At 40.2% G+C, this 22,367-nt stretch overlaps 1 protein-coding gene across 1 annotated transcript in view; it reads left to right on the plus strand.

Moving 5' to 3' along the window:
• Window positions 1–22,367, plus strand: part of SPATA16 (spermatogenesis associated 16) — a 121,100-nt gene that overhangs the window by 38,298 nt on the left and 60,435 nt on the right. The window contains exon 4 of the mRNA XM_030575458.1: window positions 15,473–15,557. Within this exon, the coding sequence (XP_030431318.1) occupies window positions 15,473–15,557 (85 nt within the window). The remainder of the gene's footprint in view (window positions 1–15,472; window positions 15,558–22,367) is intronic.

A 22,367-nucleotide genomic window follows, 5' to 3' on the forward strand; every position in this document is an offset into this window, starting at 1 on the left:
ATGAATCTAGTTCCTGGTCCCATTTTATCCAAACCCTCCAAATTTGTACCGTGGGGAAAGGAGTGAATAAATGGTTCTTACTTATCACTTAAAAGGCATATGTTTGAACAGTTTAGTGTTCCTAAGAAGTTTAGTCATTCTGTTCTTAGGAACAGTATAACTTTAAATTTCACTATGGTGCTATCATATAAATATTGATCCTATATTCTCCCAAAGCCATTAATTGACTTCCCTCTACACTTACCTGTTTCACAGGCTACTTCCTGTTAAAAAAAATAAATCCTACAAGCTGTTCTTTGCTTTTCAAGAAATGGAGGACGGTCTATTTATCTCTCTACTGATTTTCTTTCAGTTTACAAAAAACAAAGCAAAAACCATTTCTATAAAAATCTGTTGTCATGGAAACCAACTTTGTTCTGGTAGCACTAATGAAAGTCCCATTGAGGCCACATGGTTTGCACAATGTTAACAAATCTTGTAGCGAAGGTTATTTTTATACTAGTATCTCAGGCCCTGTGAATTTCTTGGGGTCAAGACAGAGAGAATGAACTTAAGGTAGTATCCTGTGCAGTGCTTCTTTAGTATGCCAGAAAATCACGGCAGCAGAAGAAGATGTAGCCAGTGAAAGAATCTTGATATCACATACCCAAATACATCCAGTGAAGCAAGAATCTTTATGTTGGGCTGGCTCAGCACTGAAGACTTTTGGGGTGCCATTTATTACTGCTGCTTTCAGGAATGAAGGGCTCAGAGACAAGGGAACTATTTTGCATTTCCTATTCATGGTGGCATAAACCTCAGTGCCAACTCTACTGTAAGTATCATGCATGTGTGATGGCTGCCTCTTGGATGACACACCGGGGATTGAATCTGGGACTTCCAGAACTAAAACCACAAACTATTACAGCTTGAGTTAAAAAGCTAAGGCTGTGTAACTAGGGGCTGTTTCAGTTCCTGTCCTCTGTAGATTGGCACAGAGAAGGGACCTTAACCCACATTCACCAGTGGGTTACATAAGGATGGTGCACAAAGCATGCAAGTATCATTTAGAAGTTTTAATGTATAGACTAGGCACAGAACACACCTAGTGAAGGACACTCATGAATATTCTATGCATATATTATCTTTGCATTTCTGTCAGTTGAAGTGCTTGCCATATTTTGGACCAGTCACATCCCTTTTGACTGAAATCACATACTCTGCTGCCTTAATAATGTGTTCTTGTCTTCAAAACTCATACCTTATAGCATGCTCTTGTGCACGGGTAGGATCTCATTTGAATGCCCATATTGCATGCCAGCGTTGCCCTCCTTGCATTGATAAAATAAAGGAAGAGTCAGACCCACCTTATCCCACCTTATTTTGCTCATTTTCCTTCCACCTTGTTTTTTACTGTAGTGCAGCCAGATGGAAGCATTTCTTGTTAGTTACAGTCACTGACTTCCTTCCCAGAGCCAGGGGGCAGGGAGACCTCTGCTGGCGAGAATGACAATTTGTGATGTCAGATTTCTCAGTATTGAAGGAAGAAAATGAATCTGGGGGTTTTCTGCAAGCAAGGAATGGAAAGTTTCCACTATGTGTGTGCTATTTCCCCAGAGAAATATTACAAAGGAGCACTTCATAAATTGCAGCTAAGAAAGAGGCTTTGACATTTATCAGGATCAGTCGAAGCCCAACGGAAAGTCCATTCAGCTTATTATTTAATTTGACACCAGTATATGTTGTCAGTCTGTATCAAAAAACAAAAAACAACCTAGCTGTTATTTCTATGCTCCACTCATTATTCTTTTATCACTCTCAAATGTGTGAGTGTTAAGCAATAGTTCATTCAGCTGAAGCCGTGTCAAAAACAGAGGGCAGCTTTTGTTACTAATATTTTTCACTAAAAGTAAACAGCATTATTGATAGTATGAGTTTTGTCTTTACAGAGGGGACATTGGGTGTATCAGAAAAGGGAATACAACCAGACTGTGGAAGTATCAGTTATGACTTACAGTGAGTATAGAAACTATTATTCTAAAAGTTACATCAGCTTCCTGCTTTTAAGCCATTCATCCCAGTTACTCCATCTTTTCTCAAACAGTTCAGCTGTTAGCCTAAACAGGCAGCATGGCTTTCCATGCCTCTTGAGATTTGAATGACATGCATCTATGCAAATGACTATTTGTTTAATATTGTGTCACAGAGCATCTGAGATCTTGCTGTGCTTAATGACCTGTTTTCCTAAGTGCCTCTTGTCATTTCTTTCCTTTAAATTTTGCCCTTTCCAAGTACATCTTCTCTGCTTTTTACTCCACATTTAAAGGTCTTTGTTTCCTTACATAGTAGTTGCCATTTAAAAGATAGCATTTTTGTAACAAATTATATTAATCTCAATACAACATAGGAAAATATTACTACTTACTACCAAAAGACAGGTTCTTTTAAAAAGGCAACCTCTGCACAATAAGAACTACTGACCTGGTGGTGAGTACTTTTTATTGCCCCACTGGAGACTTATTTTTGTTTCCTAGTAATGGTCTCTCACTGCCTAAGCCATCTGAGACTCAGAGTACAACAGAACAGCACGCTCAGCCCTTGAGTGCTTTGTGTTGCTTCTCCACATAATAAAGGTTCGCTGTTGGCAGGTTCCCTGGGAGTTCTATCCACTCCTCTGCAGCCAATAAGATGTTAGTTGCGTCATGAGCCACAGGGCTCCTTTTGCTGCATTTGGTAGCTATTCCAAATTCCATATCCGTGTACACGCAATCATCAAACCCTGATTGTGCTAATTTCACACCTCTCTCCTTTATTCAAAATTCCAAAATACAAATTTTGTTTATCTGAAACTCTGATTATCTGGTGGTTTCAGATATCTCCAGAGTCCTTAAAATAATCAGAGTTTCCCTTTATTCATGACCTGGGGCAGATGTTTAAAGCTGAACTATACATGCGACGAAGTGGGTATTCACCCACGAAAGCTCATGCTCCAATACATCTGTTAGTCTATAAGGTGCCACAGGACTCTTTGCTATTATTTCTTTGTTCACTCTCCAAGTGTGTGTGTATAATATAATATCTTCTTTCTGTTTTTAAACTCCAGAAAATGTAAGCTGTACCATATCAGAAGAGGATAGTGGTTCACCTAGTCTGATATCTTGCCTCTGAGGGGCAGTATCAGGATATTGGAAAGGAAGGTTATGAAATTAGAGTAACACTAACACCACAAAGACATGGGTTTGTGTATTAGAGACAATCTTGCAGAGCTATTAAAACTGCAAAAGAAGTATAACTATATTTACCATTTGAAGATTGAGAGCCAGCTAACCGACAGTACAATGGGGCCCTGGTTTGGCCCTTTAGACACCATTATAGAATCATTAAAACCATAGAAATATAGGACTGGAGGGGACCTTGACAGGTCATTTAGTCCAGTCCACTGAACTGAGGCAGGACTCAGTATTATTTAAACCATCCCTGACAAGTGTTTGTCTAACCTGTTCTTAAAAATCTCCAATGATGGAGATTCCACAACCTCGCTAAGTAATTTGTTCCAGTGTTTAACTACTCTTATAATTAAGAATTTTTTCCTAACGTCTAAGCTAAATCTTCCTTGCCACAATTTAAGTCCATTATTTCTTGTCCTGTCCTCAGTGGTTACAGAGGACAATTTATCACCCTCCTCTTTATAACAACTTTTTACATTCTTAAAGACTATTCTCATGTTTCCCCTCAATCTTCTCTTCTCCCCACTAAACACATTTTTTTTTCAATCTTTCTTTGTAGGTCATGTTTTGTAGACCTTTAATAATTTTTCTTGCTCTTCTCTGGACTTTCTTCATTTGGTCCACATCTTTCCCAAAGTATGGTGCCTAGACCTGCACACAACCATATTTCAGTTGAGGCTTCATCAGTGCTGAGGAGAGCGGAAAAATTACTTCTTGTATCTTGCGTATAACACTCTTGCTAATACAGCCCAGAATGATGTTTACTTTTTTTGCAACAGTATTACCTTTTTAGCTCATATTTAGTTTGTGATCCACTATAATCCCCATATCCTTTTCTGCAGTATTTGTTCCTAGGCAATACTTTCCCGTTCTGTATTTGTGCAATTAATCATTCCTTCCTAAGTGGAGTACTTTGCATTTCTCCTTGTTGAATTTCATCCTGTTTATTTCAGACAGTTTGTCAAGATCATTTTGAATTCTAATCTTATTTTCCAAAGCTCTTGCAACCCCTCATAACTTGGTATCAGCCACAGATAAGATATTGAAAAGAACCAGATCTAGGACAGATACTTGCTGGGCCTCACTTGATATACTATTCCAGCTTGATTGTGAACCTTTTATAACTACTGTCTGAGTATGCTTTACCAACCAGTTGGGTACCCGCCTTATAGTAGGTTCCTCAAAGCTATATTTCCCTAGTTTTTTTATGAGAAGGTCATGTGAGACAGTATCAAAAGCCTTACTAATGTCAAGATATATCAAATCTACTGCTTCCTCTCTATCCACAAGGTTTGCTACCCGGTCAAAGAAGGATAGTAGGTTGGTTTGACATGATTTGTTCTTGACTGTTACATATTACCTTATTTTCTTCTAGGTGCTTACAAATTATTTGTTTGACTATTTGATCCATTATCTATCCAGGTACCAAAGTTAAGTTGACTGGTCTATAATTGCCAGGGTTGTCCTTAATTCCCTTTTCATAGATAGGTACTACATTTGCCTTTTTCCAGTTCTCTGGGATCTCTCCCCAACCCTGTGAATTCTCAGAGATAATCACTAATGGCTCAGAGATCTCTTCAGCCAGTTCCTTACATATTCTAGGATGTATTTCATTAGGTCCCACCTTAAAGACATCTAACTTGTCTGAGTAATTCTTAACTTGTTCTTTTCATATTTTAGCCTCAGATTCTAACTCATTTATACTGATGTTCACTATGTTAGTTATCCAGTCACTGGTAATTTTTTTGATGGAAATTGAAATAAAAAAGGCATTTAACACTTCAGCCGTTGCTGCGTTTTCTGTTATTTTCTTTCCCTTCTCATTGAGTAGTGGACTTACCTTATGCTGGGTCTTCCTCTTGCTTCTCATGGACTTGTAAAATGTTTTCTTGTTACCTTTAATGTCCTTAACTAGTTTAATCTTGCTTTTTGCCTTGGTCTTTCTAATTTGGTCCCTATGTGCTTGTGTTATTTTTTGTATATATTCATCCTTTGTAATTTGACCTAGTTGCCACTTTTTGTATGACTCTTTTTTTGAGTTTCATGTGGTCAAAGATCTCCTGGTTAAGGCAAGATTGTCTCTTACCATACTTCTTATCTTTCATATGTATTGGGATAGTTTGCTCTTCTGCAATTGCAAACTTTCCTGAACTCTTGTTTTCCCTTAGACTTGCTTCCCATGGAATCTTGCCTACCAGTTCTCTGAGCTTGTTAAAGTCTGCCTTCTTGAAGTCCATTGTCTTTATTCTGCTTTTTTCCCTCCTACCATTCCCTAGAAGCATGAACTTTATAATTTCATAATCACTTTCACCCAAGCTGCCTTCCACTTTCAAATTCTCAACCAGTTCCTCCTTGTTTGTTAGAAACAAATCTAGCACTGCATCTCCCCTACTTGCTTTCTCCACTTTCTGTAATAAAATGTTGTCTCTGATGCATTCCAAGAACTTTTGTTGACTAATCTGTGCCTGCTGTGTTGTTTTCCCAATGGATGTCTCGGCAGTTGAAGTACCCCATCACCACCAAGTTCTATGATTTGGATGGTTTTGTTAGTTATTCAAAAAAATTATCATCCACATCTTCTTCCTGGTTAGATGGTTTATAGGAGACACCTACCAGGAAGGAACAATCAGTTTCACACATACAGAATGGGAAGAGACTGTCTAGGAAGGAGTATGGCAGAAAGAGATCTAGGGGTCATAGTGGACCACAAGCTTAATATGAGTCAACAGTGTGATACTGTTGCAAAAAAAAGCAAACATGATTCTGGGATGCATTAACAGGTGTGTTGTAAACAAGACACGAGAAGTCATTCTTCCGCTTTACTCTGCGCTGGTTAGGCCTCAACTGGAGTATTGTGTCCAGTTCTGGGCACCACATTTCAAGAAAGATGTGGAGAAATTGGAGAGGGTCCAGAGAAGAGCAACAAGAATGATTAAAGGTCTTGAGAACATGACCTATGAAGGAAGGCTGAAGGAATTGGGTTTGTTTAGTTTGGAAAAGAGAAGACTGAGAGGGGACATGATAGCAGTTTTCAGGTATCTAAAAGGGTGTCATCAGGAGGAGGGAGAAAACTTGTTCACCTTAGCCTCCAATGATAGAACAAGAAGCAATGGGCTTAAACTGCAGCAAGGGAGATTTAGGTTGGACATTAGGAAAAAGTTCCTAACTGTCAGGGTAGTTAAACACTGGAATAGATTGCCTAGGGAAGTTGTGGAATCCCCATCCCTGGAGATATTTAAGAGTAGGTTAGATAAATGTCTATCAGGGATGGTCTAGACAGTATTTGGTCCTGCCATGAGGGCAGGGGACTGGACTCGATGACCTCTCGAGGTCCCTTCCAGTCCTAGAGTCTATGAGTCTATGAGTCTATATCACTCTTGGTTTTTTACCCCTTTTATCCATACCCAGAGACTTTCAACAGGTCTGCCTCCCACTTCTATCTCAACCTCAGTGCAAGTGTATACATCTTTGATACACAAAGCAACACTTCCTCCCTTTTTCCCTGCCTGTCCTTCCTTTTCAAGATGTACCTACGATGCTAATAATCCAGTCCTGTTAATTATCCCACCAAGCTTTTTTTTATGCCAGTTATGTTGTAATTGTGTTTATGCACTAGAATTTCTAGTCCTTTCTGCTAATTCCTCATACTTCTTGCTTTAATATACAGACATCTAAGATGTTCATTAGATTGCCCCTCTATATTCCCTCTTGTCTGTCCTTTGTCCCTGATATGATTGCCCATGTTCCCTGCAGATTCTGACCTGTTATCTAGCTCTCCATGTTTCTGATTTACCTTTGAGTTTTATCTCTTCCCTCTGTTGAACCTCATTTAAAACCCACCTCACCGGGTTAGTCTGTCTGTATCTGAAGATATTCTGCAACTTTCTTAAAAGGTGGACCCCATCTCTGCTCAGCAGTTCTTCTTGGAGCAGCATCCCATGGTGGAGGAAGCTAAAGCCCTTCTGGTGACATCATCCATATAGCCATGCATTCTCCTCCAAGATGTGTCTGTCTCTGCTTGGGCCTACCCTTGACCAGAAGGATCATGAGAACACCACCTGAGCCCTCAACTCCTTCATCTTCACTCCCAAGGGACTGTAATCACTTCTGATCTGCTTGCAGTATCATTAGTCCCCACATGGGTGAGCAGCATAGAGGGTCAGATGATCCTTGGCAATCTTTCTGTAATTTCTCATATATGGGCCCCTAGCAGGCAGCACACCTCCTGAGATGCCAGGTCAGTCCAGCAGATGGATGCCTCCTTCTCCCTAAGAAGGGAGTCACCAACCACCACCACCCACAGTTTCCTCTTGGGAGCGGTGGCCGCGATTCTTCCAGCCTTGGGGGTCAGGAACAGTGAAAGCTTCCTAAAAGTGGGGGCCACTTCCCCTGAGGCCACTTTCTGCTGCCCCCATGCCACTCCTTCCTCCCAAACTCCTGCTCTTGCACCACCCCTTCTCCCTGAGCCCCCACCCTCACCCCACTCCTTTTCCCTGAGGCCCTGCCCTCCTGCTTCCCCTTGCCCCAAGTCCCCTACCCCTAGCTCTATCTTCTACACCCCCTCCTCCCTGTTGCTTACCCTTACAGCCAGGAAAAAGTGGTGGAGCCGTGGCCCCCTTGTTCCCCCTGTTGCAGCACAACTGTTTGGGATAATTGCCTTCGCCTTCTCCACCTTTGGGAGAGATTCCTTGTCCTATTTCTCATGCTATTGTACTAGTAATAATAGATGCTCAGGGCCAGTGGAGATCACTGAGCACACTTCGGGTGGGGAGCAGAACTTACTTTATGCCATTTACCTGCCTTCTCCACCTTCTCCCAATTCTGGCAGTTCAGGCCAGTTCAACAATTGGCACAATTTAGAACAACCTGAGGGCTTCTCTAATTTGCAAAGAGTTGCAATGGCCTCCTGTGGGCTTTTGCATCAGCAAGGCCATGTTCCCTATTGCTCCTGGCATTTTTCTACATTCGAGGGCCATAGAGGATGGCACAGATGTGTCTACATCTCAAGAGAAGAATCCTCCCATCCTGGGAAATCCTCATCTGATCTTTAAGGCATCCTTAAGTCTTCTTTTAATTGCCAAAGTGGCACCAAGAGGACTTTAGCAGGTCTGAGGATCTGACTGTGAATCTTACTATTGCCAGAATTTACAAAGGGAAATGTACATAATGATTTTCCAGTAATAATAGTAGATTTTTTTGTCCTTTTTAGAAATTTAACACTTTGGTGCATTCCAAAAAATTGTGCATGTTTAGCATATTTACCTCTTCCAGTTCTCATCACAGACCCCTCATGCTGTTCTGCCTGGTCTGGCCATATGCTTTCTGTTAGAATCAGCTGTACTCATGTATCTAAAACTTTCTTTGATTCTTTTAATATGTATCCTTTAAGATTAAGACAGACTTCAGGGTCTGTTGTGGTGTCATTAGTTCTTTGTAAATATCTTATTGTTTTACACCACCAAGTGGCCAGAATGAGCAGATATAGCAAGAATTTTTGAATCTAGCCTTACTACCTTAACAGATGCTGGGTTTGGGTTTGTTGTGGTAGCCCTTAAAGGGCACAAGTATTTAACTAGTGACTGCTTTCCATACTTCATTTGGTGGGGGGGGATAGCTCAGTGGTTTGAGCATGAGTCTGCTAAACCCAAAATTGTGAGTTCAATCCTTGAGGGGGCCATTTAGGAATTTTTTGCATGGGGCAAAAATCTGTCTGGGGATTTATCCTGCTTTGAGCAGGGGGTTGGACTAGATGACCTCCTGAGTTCCCTTCCAGCCCTGCTATTTTATGATATAACAAAAGGCCTCTCATTTTGGAAGAGCCACTTAAATGTCAAGCCAATTCTTTAACAATTGCCTCTGCAACCTTCCACTCTTGGGTGGATGTGCCATTAGCACCATAGCCATCCTGAAATCAGTGACCATTGGGGCTGTGTATGCCCCCTTGTGGCAGTGCTCAGAGTGCAAGTACATGAGAAGCTGCAACCTCAGTAGCTCTCATGCCCTTTACTGTCCATGTGAGGGGCTTCAGAAGCAGCAACTCCTCCCCCTGTTCTCTGTCTGGCTTTAGGTGAGTTGTCAGGGGTTTGTAGAGTTGGTTGTAGGTTTTGGTAAGTTCAGTCCAAGCTTGACACCGGTACAGACTTCAAACTGGATGGCAAAGGGTAGCACTACATCAGAGCAGATTACCACAAGGGTAGGAAAAAGCTATGCGCCACAATGCCGCAGCACACTGCCTCCTATTCGTTCCTTTCTTCATGGGCAAGTAGCTGAAGGAAGAGGTTGCTATGCATTTCTCACTAGGGCAGTGGTTCTCAAACTTTTGTACTGGTGACCCCTTTCACATAGCAATCCTCTGTGTGTGACCCCCTGCCCCGTATAAATTAAAAACACTTTTTTATATTTAACATCATTATAAATGATGGAGGAAAAGCAGGGTTTGGGGTGGAGGCTGACAGCTCGTGACCCCCCATCTAATAACCTTATGACCCTCTGAGGGGTCCCGACCCCCAGTTTGAGAACCCCTACATTAAGGGCAACAAAAGAAATTCTCAAGAGAGAGTGAGGGAGAAGATTAATTTCTAATGGGTAAAGAAGGGTCGTCTTTGTGCCGTAATGCTAAAAATAGAGGGTAAGAGTGGAAACTGCCCGGCAACATTTTAGTGGTCGTTGCTGGTCCTGCTATTAAACTTAGAACCTTCCATCTAAGTTCTCAAACATTTTGGCTATTAATGAATTAAGCCCCCAATACCACTATAATGCAAGAATTGTTATTTAATTTACCGATGAAGAAGCAAAGGCAGAAACTAAGGCCAATGTTTTCAAATGCAGCCACTAGTTTTGGGTTTTCAGGTTTGGGAATGATATTTCAGAGGTGCTGAGCCCCCGGTACTGCCTCTGACTTCAGCTGGAGTAGTTGGTATGCAGTTCCTCTGAAATTCAGGCCATATTTTAGATATCTCAAGCTGGACACCATGCTTTTGAAATTTGGGTCTGACTTACTCAGTATCATCCAAGGAAACTATGACAGAGCTGGGAATGGAACTCAGGTCCTGATTCCCAGTCCCATTGCTTTAACCAGAAGACCTAAAAAAAGAAACTGTGAAGAGAAGAGGTTGCTTTCCATGTAGGGCTATTCATTGGAAAAGCCTGATTATTTGAACTGACTTTCTAATCAACTGCTGGGAACTACTTGTCTCTTTCAGTCCAGATTATCCATGCACATTTGCTGCCACCTGAGGAATATGAACAATTAGGAGTGTATTGATAGCCTTAGAAATTACACATTTGTACAGATCTGTATTTTATACCGTGACGCCATGTCACTGGAGGTGTCAGAAACAGGGAGATGATGCCATGAACTGAAGTCATATTACATAGCAGTGTCTTGAAAACACTGTTTATCTAACCATGTAGGGACAGAGGACAAGTACATTCCTTGTGCTCAGGGGAGTGCAGGGACAGGCTAGACACCTAATTCCCATTGAAATCCAGAAGAGTTAGGCACTTAACTCACTTTGACACTTTTGAAAACCTATCAGCATCTTTAGGCACCTAAATGTACTTGTACTTGAAAATGTAGCCTTTGGAAGCCTAAGACCCACTGGCTTTAAATAATAGCTTGGCTTCTAAGAACCAAGGGTTTTTTTTGAAAATGTTACTTCAGATCCTCTGCTGGTGACCCATATTCACTTCCTTCTCTCTTATCAGCTCTTTTATTAGAGCTATAACTTTATTTCTGCAGATGACTCATGATTCCATACCCTTTGTTCTGATTTCTGTCATCATTACTTTATGTTCTAAAGGATTTCAGCAAAGGGGATAATGCTGTCTTCAAATCTAAGGCAAATCTAAGGCAATCTGGGTCCTGGGAAGCTTTCTGGTGGCCGCCTTCTTCCTTTTATAATAAACAAACAAATTGCTGATAATACTTTACAGAGTTATGAAGGGCTTTCCTTCTGAAAATCTCAGCATTGCAAACATTAATGAATTAATACAACACCTTTGGGAAGAAGGTATCCCCATTTTGGAAACAGAGATACTAAAACAACAAGGAGTCTAGTGGCACCTTAAAGACTAACAGATTTATCTGGTCATAATTTTCACTCCATGCATCTGAAGAAGTGTGTTTTTTACCCACAAAAGCTATGCCCAAATAAATCTGTTAGTCTTTAAGGTGCCACCAGACTCCTCGTTATTTTTATGGATACAGACTAACACAGCTACACCTTGATACTTGACAGAGATATTAAAGTGATTTTCACAAAGTCGTAAAGGAATTTCATGATGACCTGGGGAACAAAACCCAGATTTCCTAACTGTGAGGCTTTTGGTTTAACCACAGGATTGTCCTATGTCTCATTTATGATTTCTGAAGACCTTCTCCAGGGAACAGTTAAAGCATTTAGATGAAATAGTGGCTCTTATGAGTAATCCCATGTGCCAGCTTGATCTTCTAATTTGCCATATTCGGTTCTTGTAGAGTGTGTGTCTACTATCACCTCTTCTTCTAGTGCTTCCAGTATTCCATCCTTTTCTACCTTTGCAAAATCTACAATGTGCATTAGGCCATTAAAACATAACCCAAGTCATTAACATTTAGAAATTAGCTACAGTACAAGCAGAGTATCTTTTATATATGTATGTTGAATGGGATGGACAAAATGGCAGGCTGATATAATGCTAAGGGAGTCTTCCATTGTGAGTTAGTCAATTTTACACTTAAAATTAGAGAGAGAATAAAATTTACACAACTCTACATTATACTGAAATATGTATTTTTATTAAGGGTTTATGGTGACAATACATATCACGAGAGTGAAGCTCAATGGCTTTATAAATGTCACCTGAACTCCCATGATAAATAGAGCACTATAACACGCACACCAGATTATGGGGTATCGTTTATTTCCCATTTCCATCTGTGTTTTGGGAAGAGCAAAAAGTACAAATGCCTTGAAATAGAGGTCCCTTGTGTATAGTAATTAACATTCATTTAAAACAGAGTGAGACACAATCTTCTGTATTAGCAGCAAAGAGTCCTGTGGCACCTTATAGACTAACAGACGTATTGGAGCATGAGCTTTCGTGGGTGAATACGCACTTGGTCGGATGCAAGATGAAGTGGGTATTCACCCATGAAAGCTCATGCTCCAATACGTCTGTTAGTCTATAAGGTGCCAAAGGACGCTTTGCTGCTCTTACAGATCCAGAATGACACGGCTACCCCCTCTGATACTTGACAATATTCTGTATTGCTATTGTAATCTGTATTACAGTAACACCAAAACTGAGTTTGGGCTCCTGTAAAAACACAGAGTAAGAGAAAGTCCCTTCTGCAAAGAGCTTACATGCTAGAGTTAGGATAGGTAACAGGGCAGGAGAAAGGAAAGATTATTATCCCCATTTTGCTGGTGGGGAACTGACGCAGAGAGAGACTAAGGGCCAGATTTGTAAAGGTATTTCAGTGATGAAAGGTGTAGATACGTTCCTAGTGGGATTTACGAAAGTGCCCAAGGGGCAGAAATTTAGCAAAAACTGGAGCAGATGCTGTATACTAAACATGGAGGCATGAAATGTGTACATGGTTAGAATCCTGTTCATAGAAATGAGAACAAAATAATGGGGAAGAATAATAGGGAAATGGTATCATTCGAAGTACAGTGGTGCCTCAACGCCCCACCATTGGGCTAAGCATGGTACAAAGATGTAGTAATAAATGGTCCTTGCTGTCCTACAAACTAAATATGCAAGACAGTCAAGTATTATTGTTCCTACTTTACAGACAGAAAACTGGGTCACAGAGAGATGAGGTGGCTTTGATGTTTGTACTGAATCCACATCTGAGTCCCAGTCCAGTGCTTGAACTACAAAACTAACCCTGAAAACTGTTTGAAGCTGAGGAGGAACAGGCAGGCCATGTCATAGAAATGACAGGTGGATTTGGGGCTACATTTTCACCAGAATGGCGTCACCTGGATGATAGGCTCAGCAAGTGTTGCGTGGAGTCAGAATGGGGAAACAAACTGCTGTCATATGCCAACCGACCCACCTGGTCATATTTGGCCCATGGCAGAGCAGCTTGGCATCCCCACAGTGACATATTCATACTGCAGTGGACAGAATGAGGCCGTGATGAGCATGACATTTTGGTCTAAGGATTTGCAAAATTTAATCTTTAAAATTGCAGCAGTTGTTGAGTAATAGGTCCAGATGCAATCCCAACCGGTGAATGTCTGTTTATTTCGGCATTCTCCTAATAGAAAGCCAGCTGAATGGATTATAGATCCTATCCGTGCACCTTCCCATCTCAAAAGCTTAGAAAATGGACACATGTCAAACCTGGATAGATAACATTTCTTGGTCTTGGAAAGAATCCATAACTGCAGATAGCAGGCACAGTTATTAAATAAATCTCTCCTCATCACACATGTGCCTGGTGAGCTGGAACTTGAACTAAAGACTTTCAGCTTTTCTGGCCTTCTTCAGGCCTCACCACTTGACTTGAAGAAGAACTGCTTTAGTTCGTAATAAGAGTTTTTTGTTTTTCTTTTGGGCTAGACGCTAGAGGGCAGCATCACTCACATACACCCACAGTACATTGTAATACTAACTATTGCTTTTACCAGAGCAAGTAGAAATATTACAGACCACCCTGCATATAAATTGTGAACAACAATACAGAATCGTTCTACAAATGTAGGCAATATCCTTCCAGACGTCTTGCAGGGTTCATATTTAGCTTCTCCCTTCCTCCTCAGTTACATGCTGGGGGTGAAATCCTGGCCCCGTTAAAGTTAATGAGAGTTTTGCCATTAACTTCACAGTGGCCGTGATGTCACCCTTTGTGTCCACGGTATCAGGGTACAAGAGTACTAACTGTGCTCAGTTAGATGCTGTTCTTTTCAACAGGATGGAGTCACATGGATGATAGGATCAGCAAGCGTTGCCTGGAGTGAAGATGGGGAAACAAACTCCTGTCATATGCCAACCAACCCATCTGGTCATATTTGTCCCATGTGCTCAGTTAGATGCTGTTCTTTGTCCTACTGAAGTCAATGATACTTGTGCCAGTGACTTGAATGAGGGCTAGATAGAGAGCCTTAGAATTATATCCAACCCATGGCTTCCACTGAAGTAATCTCTCCCACTGAAGTCAATGGAAGCTGCATGCATACAACTGAGAGCAGATGTTGTTCCTAGGTCTATAATACAGTGTCACAATATGCAGCCTTCTAATATCAGGCCTGCTTTGAAATGTTTATTATTAAATCCTTGTAATTTTTGGTCAGATCTTGTTAAGAACATAATGCTGTGGTGGAAAACAATCTGAAAGGGTATTACAACAAGATTGGGATTATTCATTGCGATACACTTAACTGGGGGGAGACTTCAAATTTAATTTACAGTAATGTCAAAGTACAATTAATATACAGGCAGTGATAAGGGAAACATGCAGATATACACATTGATAGCACTACATCAACAAATAAACTTTTGGTGCTAGTAATTAGGTACACAAGATTATTATATGTTTAATTGACTAAAGTGACAATTTGGAATTACATCTAGTCACATTTAATTGGATTTGGAATCTCTGGAGGATAAGAAATGGAGAGCAGTTTGGAGAAGCGGCCATAAAAGCAAACTGATTTTCTAAAGTCAATGAAAGCAATGCATTAATATCTGCTTTACAATAGTTTGTAATATCCCCTCAGTCTAATAAGAGTAATGCAATGGTTATAACAAACAGTCTGGAGACTAAAGCGTATTCAATTAGATACAAAGATTGCTGATTGGTTTGGTTTTTTAATAGCATAATTTAATCAAAGGTGAACTATGTTTGACTTTGTGGTAAACTGAGATATTCTCAGACTTGCAGCACATCTCAGTGCTGTTCTGGAAGAAATTTAGACTATATTTAATATATCTTAGTCCATAAATGCTTTAAAGCATAATAAGCAGCAGCCAGAATAAAATATTTCTGAGCAGCCATTAAATATCTGAGCACAATATAAATAGAAAAAACATAAAAGGAAAAAATGTTAGGTTGTTTTCTCGCATATAGTTTAGCTCCCTAATAAAAATGCTTGCTGTATTCCCAAAATGTGTTTTACTGCTGAGCAATGACTGATAGTTATGTATAACTGTGTGCCCTTTTTATATAAACTTCATATTATATTCATTTTATATTATCTGCTTTAAAAACTTGGTGTTTTATGTCCCTCCCCTCCCCAACATTCATGTCTTTATTCTGCTCTTGTCATTAGGAGTGCCATGATTGCTGACTACATGTACTGGCTGTCAGGAGGCAGTGAACAGCATATAAGCAAGCTCATCAAACTGTATTGGCAGGTAAAAATTGATGGTCTAACTAGAAAGGAGGACCCCATCTCACTATTAGGACCAAAATGAAGGATTAGTGCTTAAAAGACTGCCGACAAAGATAGCTCTGGGGCATATCAATCAGCAGGACACTGTATAGCGCTAAAGTATTTATAATTAAGTAGATTTTCTGGGACTAATTTTAAGGGCAAAATTCAAGGTTGTTGTTAACCCTTGGCTCATACTTCAATTTTATGGAGTGCTATAAAATTTAATTCCAGATATCGAGCCTTTTTTAAAAAAAATTGGCTGAGATTGTTTTTCTGATAACTTTTCATGCTCTTTGAAATGCAAGGAAAAAAGACCTAACCAGTGGTCTCAGGGAAACAGAGTACAATAAGAAAGACAACTAGTAAGACCCCAATTCTGCAAAGATTAATCACTGCATGTAGTCCCTATCAGCTTCGATGAGCCTCATCACTCGAGCAATGAATACTCACTTGAGTAAGGTTTTGTAGGCTCAGGGCCCTGATCTAACAAAGCACTCAAGCACGTGTTTAACTTTGAGCACATGTGTAGCCCCACTAACTGTAATGGGAGTACTGGTATTCTTGGAAGTAATCAAGTAAGTGTTTGCTGGACTGGGACCGAGAGGCTTAGTGCTAGATCACTGGTACTGATTACATTTCTAGCCTCTGTCTCAAACACACCCATGTGTACACACACACACATACACACACACATTTATGCTCTGGAAACTCTACTCACTCCAGTAACTGCTTGTGAGTCTCTCCTCCTTCCTGTGTCTTTATTTTTAGGATTGGGTTAAGGATCTCCTTATTTTTCAGTAGCTTCTTCCCATCCACTCTCCGGGCATTAGTTCCCTACTTTTCTCCTTCCTGTTTGTGCCTTCCCTCCTAATTGCCCAAGTTGGTCCTAAGCATAACCAAAGCACAGTGTAAAGACTGTGTAGCAGCTGGGGTTCCAGCAACTGCTGCACTTTGAGATGGGGCCTAGTCCACTCTTCTGGCAGTGAGACCCAACAGGATTGAAACGGTTCACCCCCTACCATCAGAGGGTAATTCATGGGCTGTCCCTCCACACGCCAGCGCTTAGAGAGCTCACCTTTGCTTTTGGCCCTATCAGTCATGAAGCTAATCCTTTCCACTCCCTGACTGATATTTGCCCCAGCCGTACCTCCCTATCTGCATGCCCTGTTGTCCATAAGCACATGCTTCATGGCCTGGCTCCCAGGATGAGCTGAAAGAGGTTTTATGTCAAGCTACTTTGTCGCTGGTTGAATGGTTAATAAAAATCCATACAATCAACAACGGTTTCATACATTATGCATAAACTTTATCTTATGATAAAATATTGGGGTCTGATTCTGATCCCCTTTACACTGGTGTACACCACATCACAGTTACTCTTTGTTGTATGAAGAGCAAAATTAAAAACACTTCTAATTTACTCCAGTGTAATGAAGATCTGAATCAGGCCTTTATGTTCCAGTGTCACTCCTGGAGGTCTGCAGGATGAATCTGCCCTTTCCTAAATTGTTAGCAGCATCATCTGACTTCTTATTTATACACATGAATACATCTCACTCTAGGAGCCACCATATCTCAGAACTGTTGTGAGTGCAAAGCATGTCTAGTTCAGAGTATTACCCATTGGGCTAGCATTTGCTGTGCCTGTGAACTTTCAAATGTGAATAGACCAAAGGACCTGTGTGTATTAACCTCTATCTCAGCCCAGGTTCCAGCTCCACTCCCATTCTGTGGGCTTGTGTCAAGGTTCCTTCCCCACTCTGAACTTTAGGGTACAGATGTGGGGACCTGCATGGACACTTCTAAGCTTAATTACTAGCTTAGATCTGGTATCACTGCCACCATCCAGAATTTTCAGTGTCTGGATCACTCCCTGTCCCCCCAAAACTTTCCCCTCTCTAGGTAGCCTTGAGGGACTTCACCAATTCCATGGTGAACACAGATCCAAACACCTTGGATCTTAAAATAAGGAGAAATTAACCATCCCCCCCTCCCTTCCCCCCACCAGTCCCTGGTGAGTCCAGATCCAATCCCCTTGGATCTAAAAACAAGGAAAAATCAATCAGGTATTAAGAAAAAAAGGCTTTTAATTAAAGAAAAGAAAGGTAAAAATCATCTCTGTAAAATCAGGATGGAAAATACTTTACAGGGTACTCAGATTCATATAGCCCAGAGGAACCCCCTCTAGCCTTAGGTTCAAAGTTACAGCAAACAGAGGTAAAATCATCTCAGCCAAAAGGAACATTTACAAGTTGAGAAAACAAAAATAAGACTAACATGCCTTGTCTGGCTGTTACTTACAAGTTTGAAACATGAGAGATTGGTTCAGAAAGATTTGGAGAGCCTGGATTGACGTATGGTCCCTCTTAGTCCCAAGAGCGAACAACCCCAAAACAAAGAGCACAAACAAAAGACTTCCCCCCACCGAGATTTGAAAATATCTTGTCCCCTTATTGGTCCTCTGGTCAGATGTCTGCCAGGTTCACTGAGCTTCTTAACCCTTTACAGGTAAAAGAGGCATTAACCCTTCACTATCTGTTTATGACAGCTTGATTCATGGGCTGGGCATGGGGAAGAGCATTTGTCCCCTAGGTGCTTACTGCATATGCATCAGGAGATCCAGCAAAGTCCCAACTCCCCAAGACCTCACTGCTGGGAACATGCAGTCTTTGCCCTCTCTGTTCCTGTTTCTTTTCTGCCTGTTCTTGGAACTGGAATTTCTTGTCGTCTTTATTTGCAGAAGGTGTGAAGTGTCAGTGAAGATCTTTCCATTTGTTTGGTCTCTCCAGGTGCTTGATTTTCACTGTGGGGCAGACATTACTTCACTGGGCAAAGTCACTGGCTTTCAATTTACTGTCTTTAGCAGGACTCAGTAACATCTAGGAATGTTCACATACAGGCAGCTAGGGGCCCATTATTGTGCCCATTGAAATCAATAGAAGTAGTGGGGCCTGAGAAAGCACTGTATGTTGAAGATGTATGAACAGCAACCTTACCTTTTTGAGTTGCTGAATTCTGTGCATTCAGCATTAAGTGTCACTTCAGTGTTAATCGTTCCCATAGCAATGATTATCCAGTATTTTGTGGGGCATGACACCATATTGAGACCTATCACCAGAGAGTGACTCGGTAACATTAACAAGTAGTAATCTTTATGTTAATGTTCTCTCTTTATCTCTGGATAAAGCTGAAAATAACTTGTCACGACTGTACATGCTTATGTGCCTTTGTAACCAAAGCAACAGCTATTGATGCACAGTCCTTTTCTTGTTAACCATTCTCCTCCTCTGGAATTCTATAAGGCAGTCTCATGATTTTGAGGGAAAGAAAAGAAGAGGACATACCCAGGACAGGATATCCCTCAAGGCTCTTTACTTTGGTAAAGACTGATTTTTATGCGGGGAAAACTATCACACTTTAATTCTGATCCAATGGCCAGGCAGAAGGTTTTCAGGATTCTACTTGCTATCTTTGCTTCTTCACTTGGTGATTTTGCTTTGCAATAAGATTCAGTGCCCATCTTATGCCTCTTCCATGGCTCTGAATGTGTCATCACCCTTCTTGAATCTTTCCACTAGTTAGCTTCCTCCTACTGCATAAAATTGAGGCTCTTTATTCATATAGACAAAGCTCTTTATTATCATCTTGCCTCAATCAAAATCTCAGCATTTTTTTCTTCTTCTGTTCCTTATGATCACATTGATCCTTTCACCTTATTTCTCCCTTCATCTCCCTCTCTAGTTTTTGGTTGCCACTATCCCTGGCAACATCTGCCAAAAATTCTCTTTCTCCTTCAAATCCCTTCTTAAAACATACCTGTTCAAACAGCCTTTTCTCATCGTAGTAGCCCCTAGACTTGGGCCTATATCTTCTCTTGTGTTTGTTTGCCTTTATATATATATTGTATACACATTGTAAACTCTTACTGATTTTAAAGCCACACAGGATTATTGTGAAAATGTAATCTAACCTCCTGCATAAAACAGGCCATCAAATTTTACCCACTAATTCCTGTATCAATCCAAATCATTTGTGGTTAAACTAAAGAGTATCTTTCAAAAAAACATCCCATCCTAATTTAGACATTTCAGTGATGGAGAATTCGCCTTATCCTTTGGAAAGATATTCTATTGGTTAATTACTCTGTGTTAAAAATGTACATTTTATTTCCACCTTGATTTTGGCTAGTTTTAACTTTCAGCCATTGGATATTACTATGCCTTTGTCTCTACTAGAGAAAAGAGCCCTTTCCGAACAGATATCTTCTCCCTAGTTACGAATTTATAAACTGTGATCAAGGCCCCTCTTAAACTCTTTGTAAGTTAAATAGATTGAGTTCCTTAAATCTCTCACTATAAGGCAGGTCTTCCATTCACTATACTTATGTGAAATGATGTGTAATATGACATAAAATATTAGTTTTGAATGATATTTTTTTCTGTTACTCCATTATGAGACGGAGGTATAATTAGAGCTCAGTTGGGAATGGTTTTCCCATCCCAAATAAGGATGAAAAATCAAAATCTCAAATTCTCTCAAACTGAAAATCTGAAAAAAACAAATTTAATTGGGTCAATCAAAATATTTCATTTACATAATTTCTGTTTCATTTTTATTTCAACCTTTTTCTACATTTTTACTAACTGAAAAGTCGTTTCAAACAGACAAATTGAATTTTTTGTTTCAAAAATCTTGAAATGGGATGTTTTGACAATTTCAACAGTTTTTTCCAAAACAGTTTTGAAATTGGAACTTGATCAATACTAACACTTTCTCCTGACCAATTTTGGTTTTAACAAATTGGAGTTTTATGGATGAAAACACATTTTGTCAAAAAAATACCTATGTATAATGCTGAATAGAACTGAGAAAATAATTTGCAATAGATATTATTATTCAATGAATTAAGTCTTTTGTTCTGGTCACAGAATATCTTTTAAAAAGTTTTACCCCTCTAGGGGATAACAAATATGCAAAATTAGTGATGCCTGGCTTAGTTGCAATTGGTCATATAAATCACAAGGTATTTTTTTCTGTTCCTGGATTATTGGGCAAGTGTAACCCCCTGGTGAATATGTGTTACAGGTCCCTTTCTGTGCTGAGGATCTGTCTGTTACAACCCCAGTTAGAGAAACTTCAGGATCTGTGGCTGTTTGTGCATGGGCCTTTTGGACTTGGCTTTCTACAAACATTTATGTCAGTTCAAGTGGATCGCTCAAACATTTACAGAAAAGAGCAACAAGAATGATTAAAGGTCTTGCGAACATGACCTGCGAAGGAAGGCTGAAAGAATTGGGTTTGTTTAGTTAGGAAAAGAGAAGACTGAGAGGGGACATGATAGCAGTTTTCAGGTATCTAAAAAGGTATCATCAAGAGGAGGGAGAAAACTTGTTCACCTTAGCCTCTAAGGATAGACCAAGAAGCAATGGGCTTAAACTGCAGCAAGGGAGGTTTAGGTTGGACATTAGGAAAAAGTTCCTAACTGTCAGGGTGGTTAAACACTGGAATAAACTGCCTATGGAGGTTGTGGAATCTCAATTTCTGGAGATATTTAAGAGTAGGTTAGATAAATGTCTATCAGAGATGGTCTAGACAGTATTTGGTCTTGCCATGAGGGCAGGGGACTGGACTCGATGACCTCTCAATGTCCCTTCCAATCCTAGAGTCTATGAATCCATAAAAAAAGGGGGCACTAGTGGTAGAAGTAAATTCTTTAAACACTTAAATGGAATTTGTTTTGCTCTGTTCACACAGCGTTCATTGAGACCTCAGCCCTTTTCATGTCAAAAATCTATGGCTTCATAAACACAAAATAAATAATTTACTGTGTGATGAAGCAACTAGACTCCAATCCTACATGGTCGGAGTACTTCTTGAGTAGTGAGTATGTCAATTCCAATAAAGATCAACTTCAGCTGACATCTTGCAGGATCATGACCCAAGAGAGCAAGGTTAATAGCAAGAAAACTCAGACTATAACCAAAATACCATCAGCAATCTTCGTCTGGCTATAGGGGCTACCAGCAGCATGATACACTGGTTCTATAGATGTGTCCTGTAAACAGCACTTTATGGCATGTCAGGTTTTCAGCATGGCAACAGGGAGAATGTTTTGTAATCCTTTTAATGAAATGTTTCACGTGAACTGATAGTTTAGTCTCTTTGCTGGGGTATCATCTTAGTGTGAAAATGTATTTCTCATCAATTCTTGAGGGCAGCATATATTTTGTGGCTAAGCTTGTTGTCATATTTCACTTCAGAAGCACCCAATCTGGCAATCCATGTTCATGGAAAGTCCATTGACTTCAGCTGGTATTTTGTAAGTGTAAGTACTTCAGGATTGGGTCCATATTTTTGAAACAATGTAGTTAGAGGGAAATACTCAAGTTGCATATACCCTAGCAGAACCTATTTTTGCCCTAAGAAGAATTTTTAACTGTTCTCACTGTGGGAAAGGGTAACGTGTTTCTTTTCATCTTCTCTCGTCTCTCTTGCTAATCAAATCTGTAGGCCTATCCAAATTGTATACATGGATGTTTTAAAGGATTAATCTCTTTGTGCTTTTAATTTTCCAGTTGAAATTTGGAGTGAAATCATCTTGCATTTCCATTACAAAACCAAAAATGTTTTTGCACACAAAAGAAGGATAGTCATCTTCTTAAGACATTGGACTGGGACTTAGGAGACCTGGCTGCAATTCCTGACTCTGCCATAGATTTCCTCATCATCTGGACCAAGTCACTTAAGATCTGATCTACAGCCAGTTAAAGTTATTTCTTCTCTGTCATAC

The sequence above is a fragment of the Gopherus evgoodei genome, chromosome 9 (genome assembly GCF_007399415.2).
Source record: "Gopherus evgoodei ecotype Sinaloan lineage chromosome 9, rGopEvg1_v1.p, whole genome shotgun sequence".
Lineage (NCBI taxonomy): Eukaryota > Metazoa > Chordata > Testudines > Testudinidae > Gopherus > Gopherus evgoodei.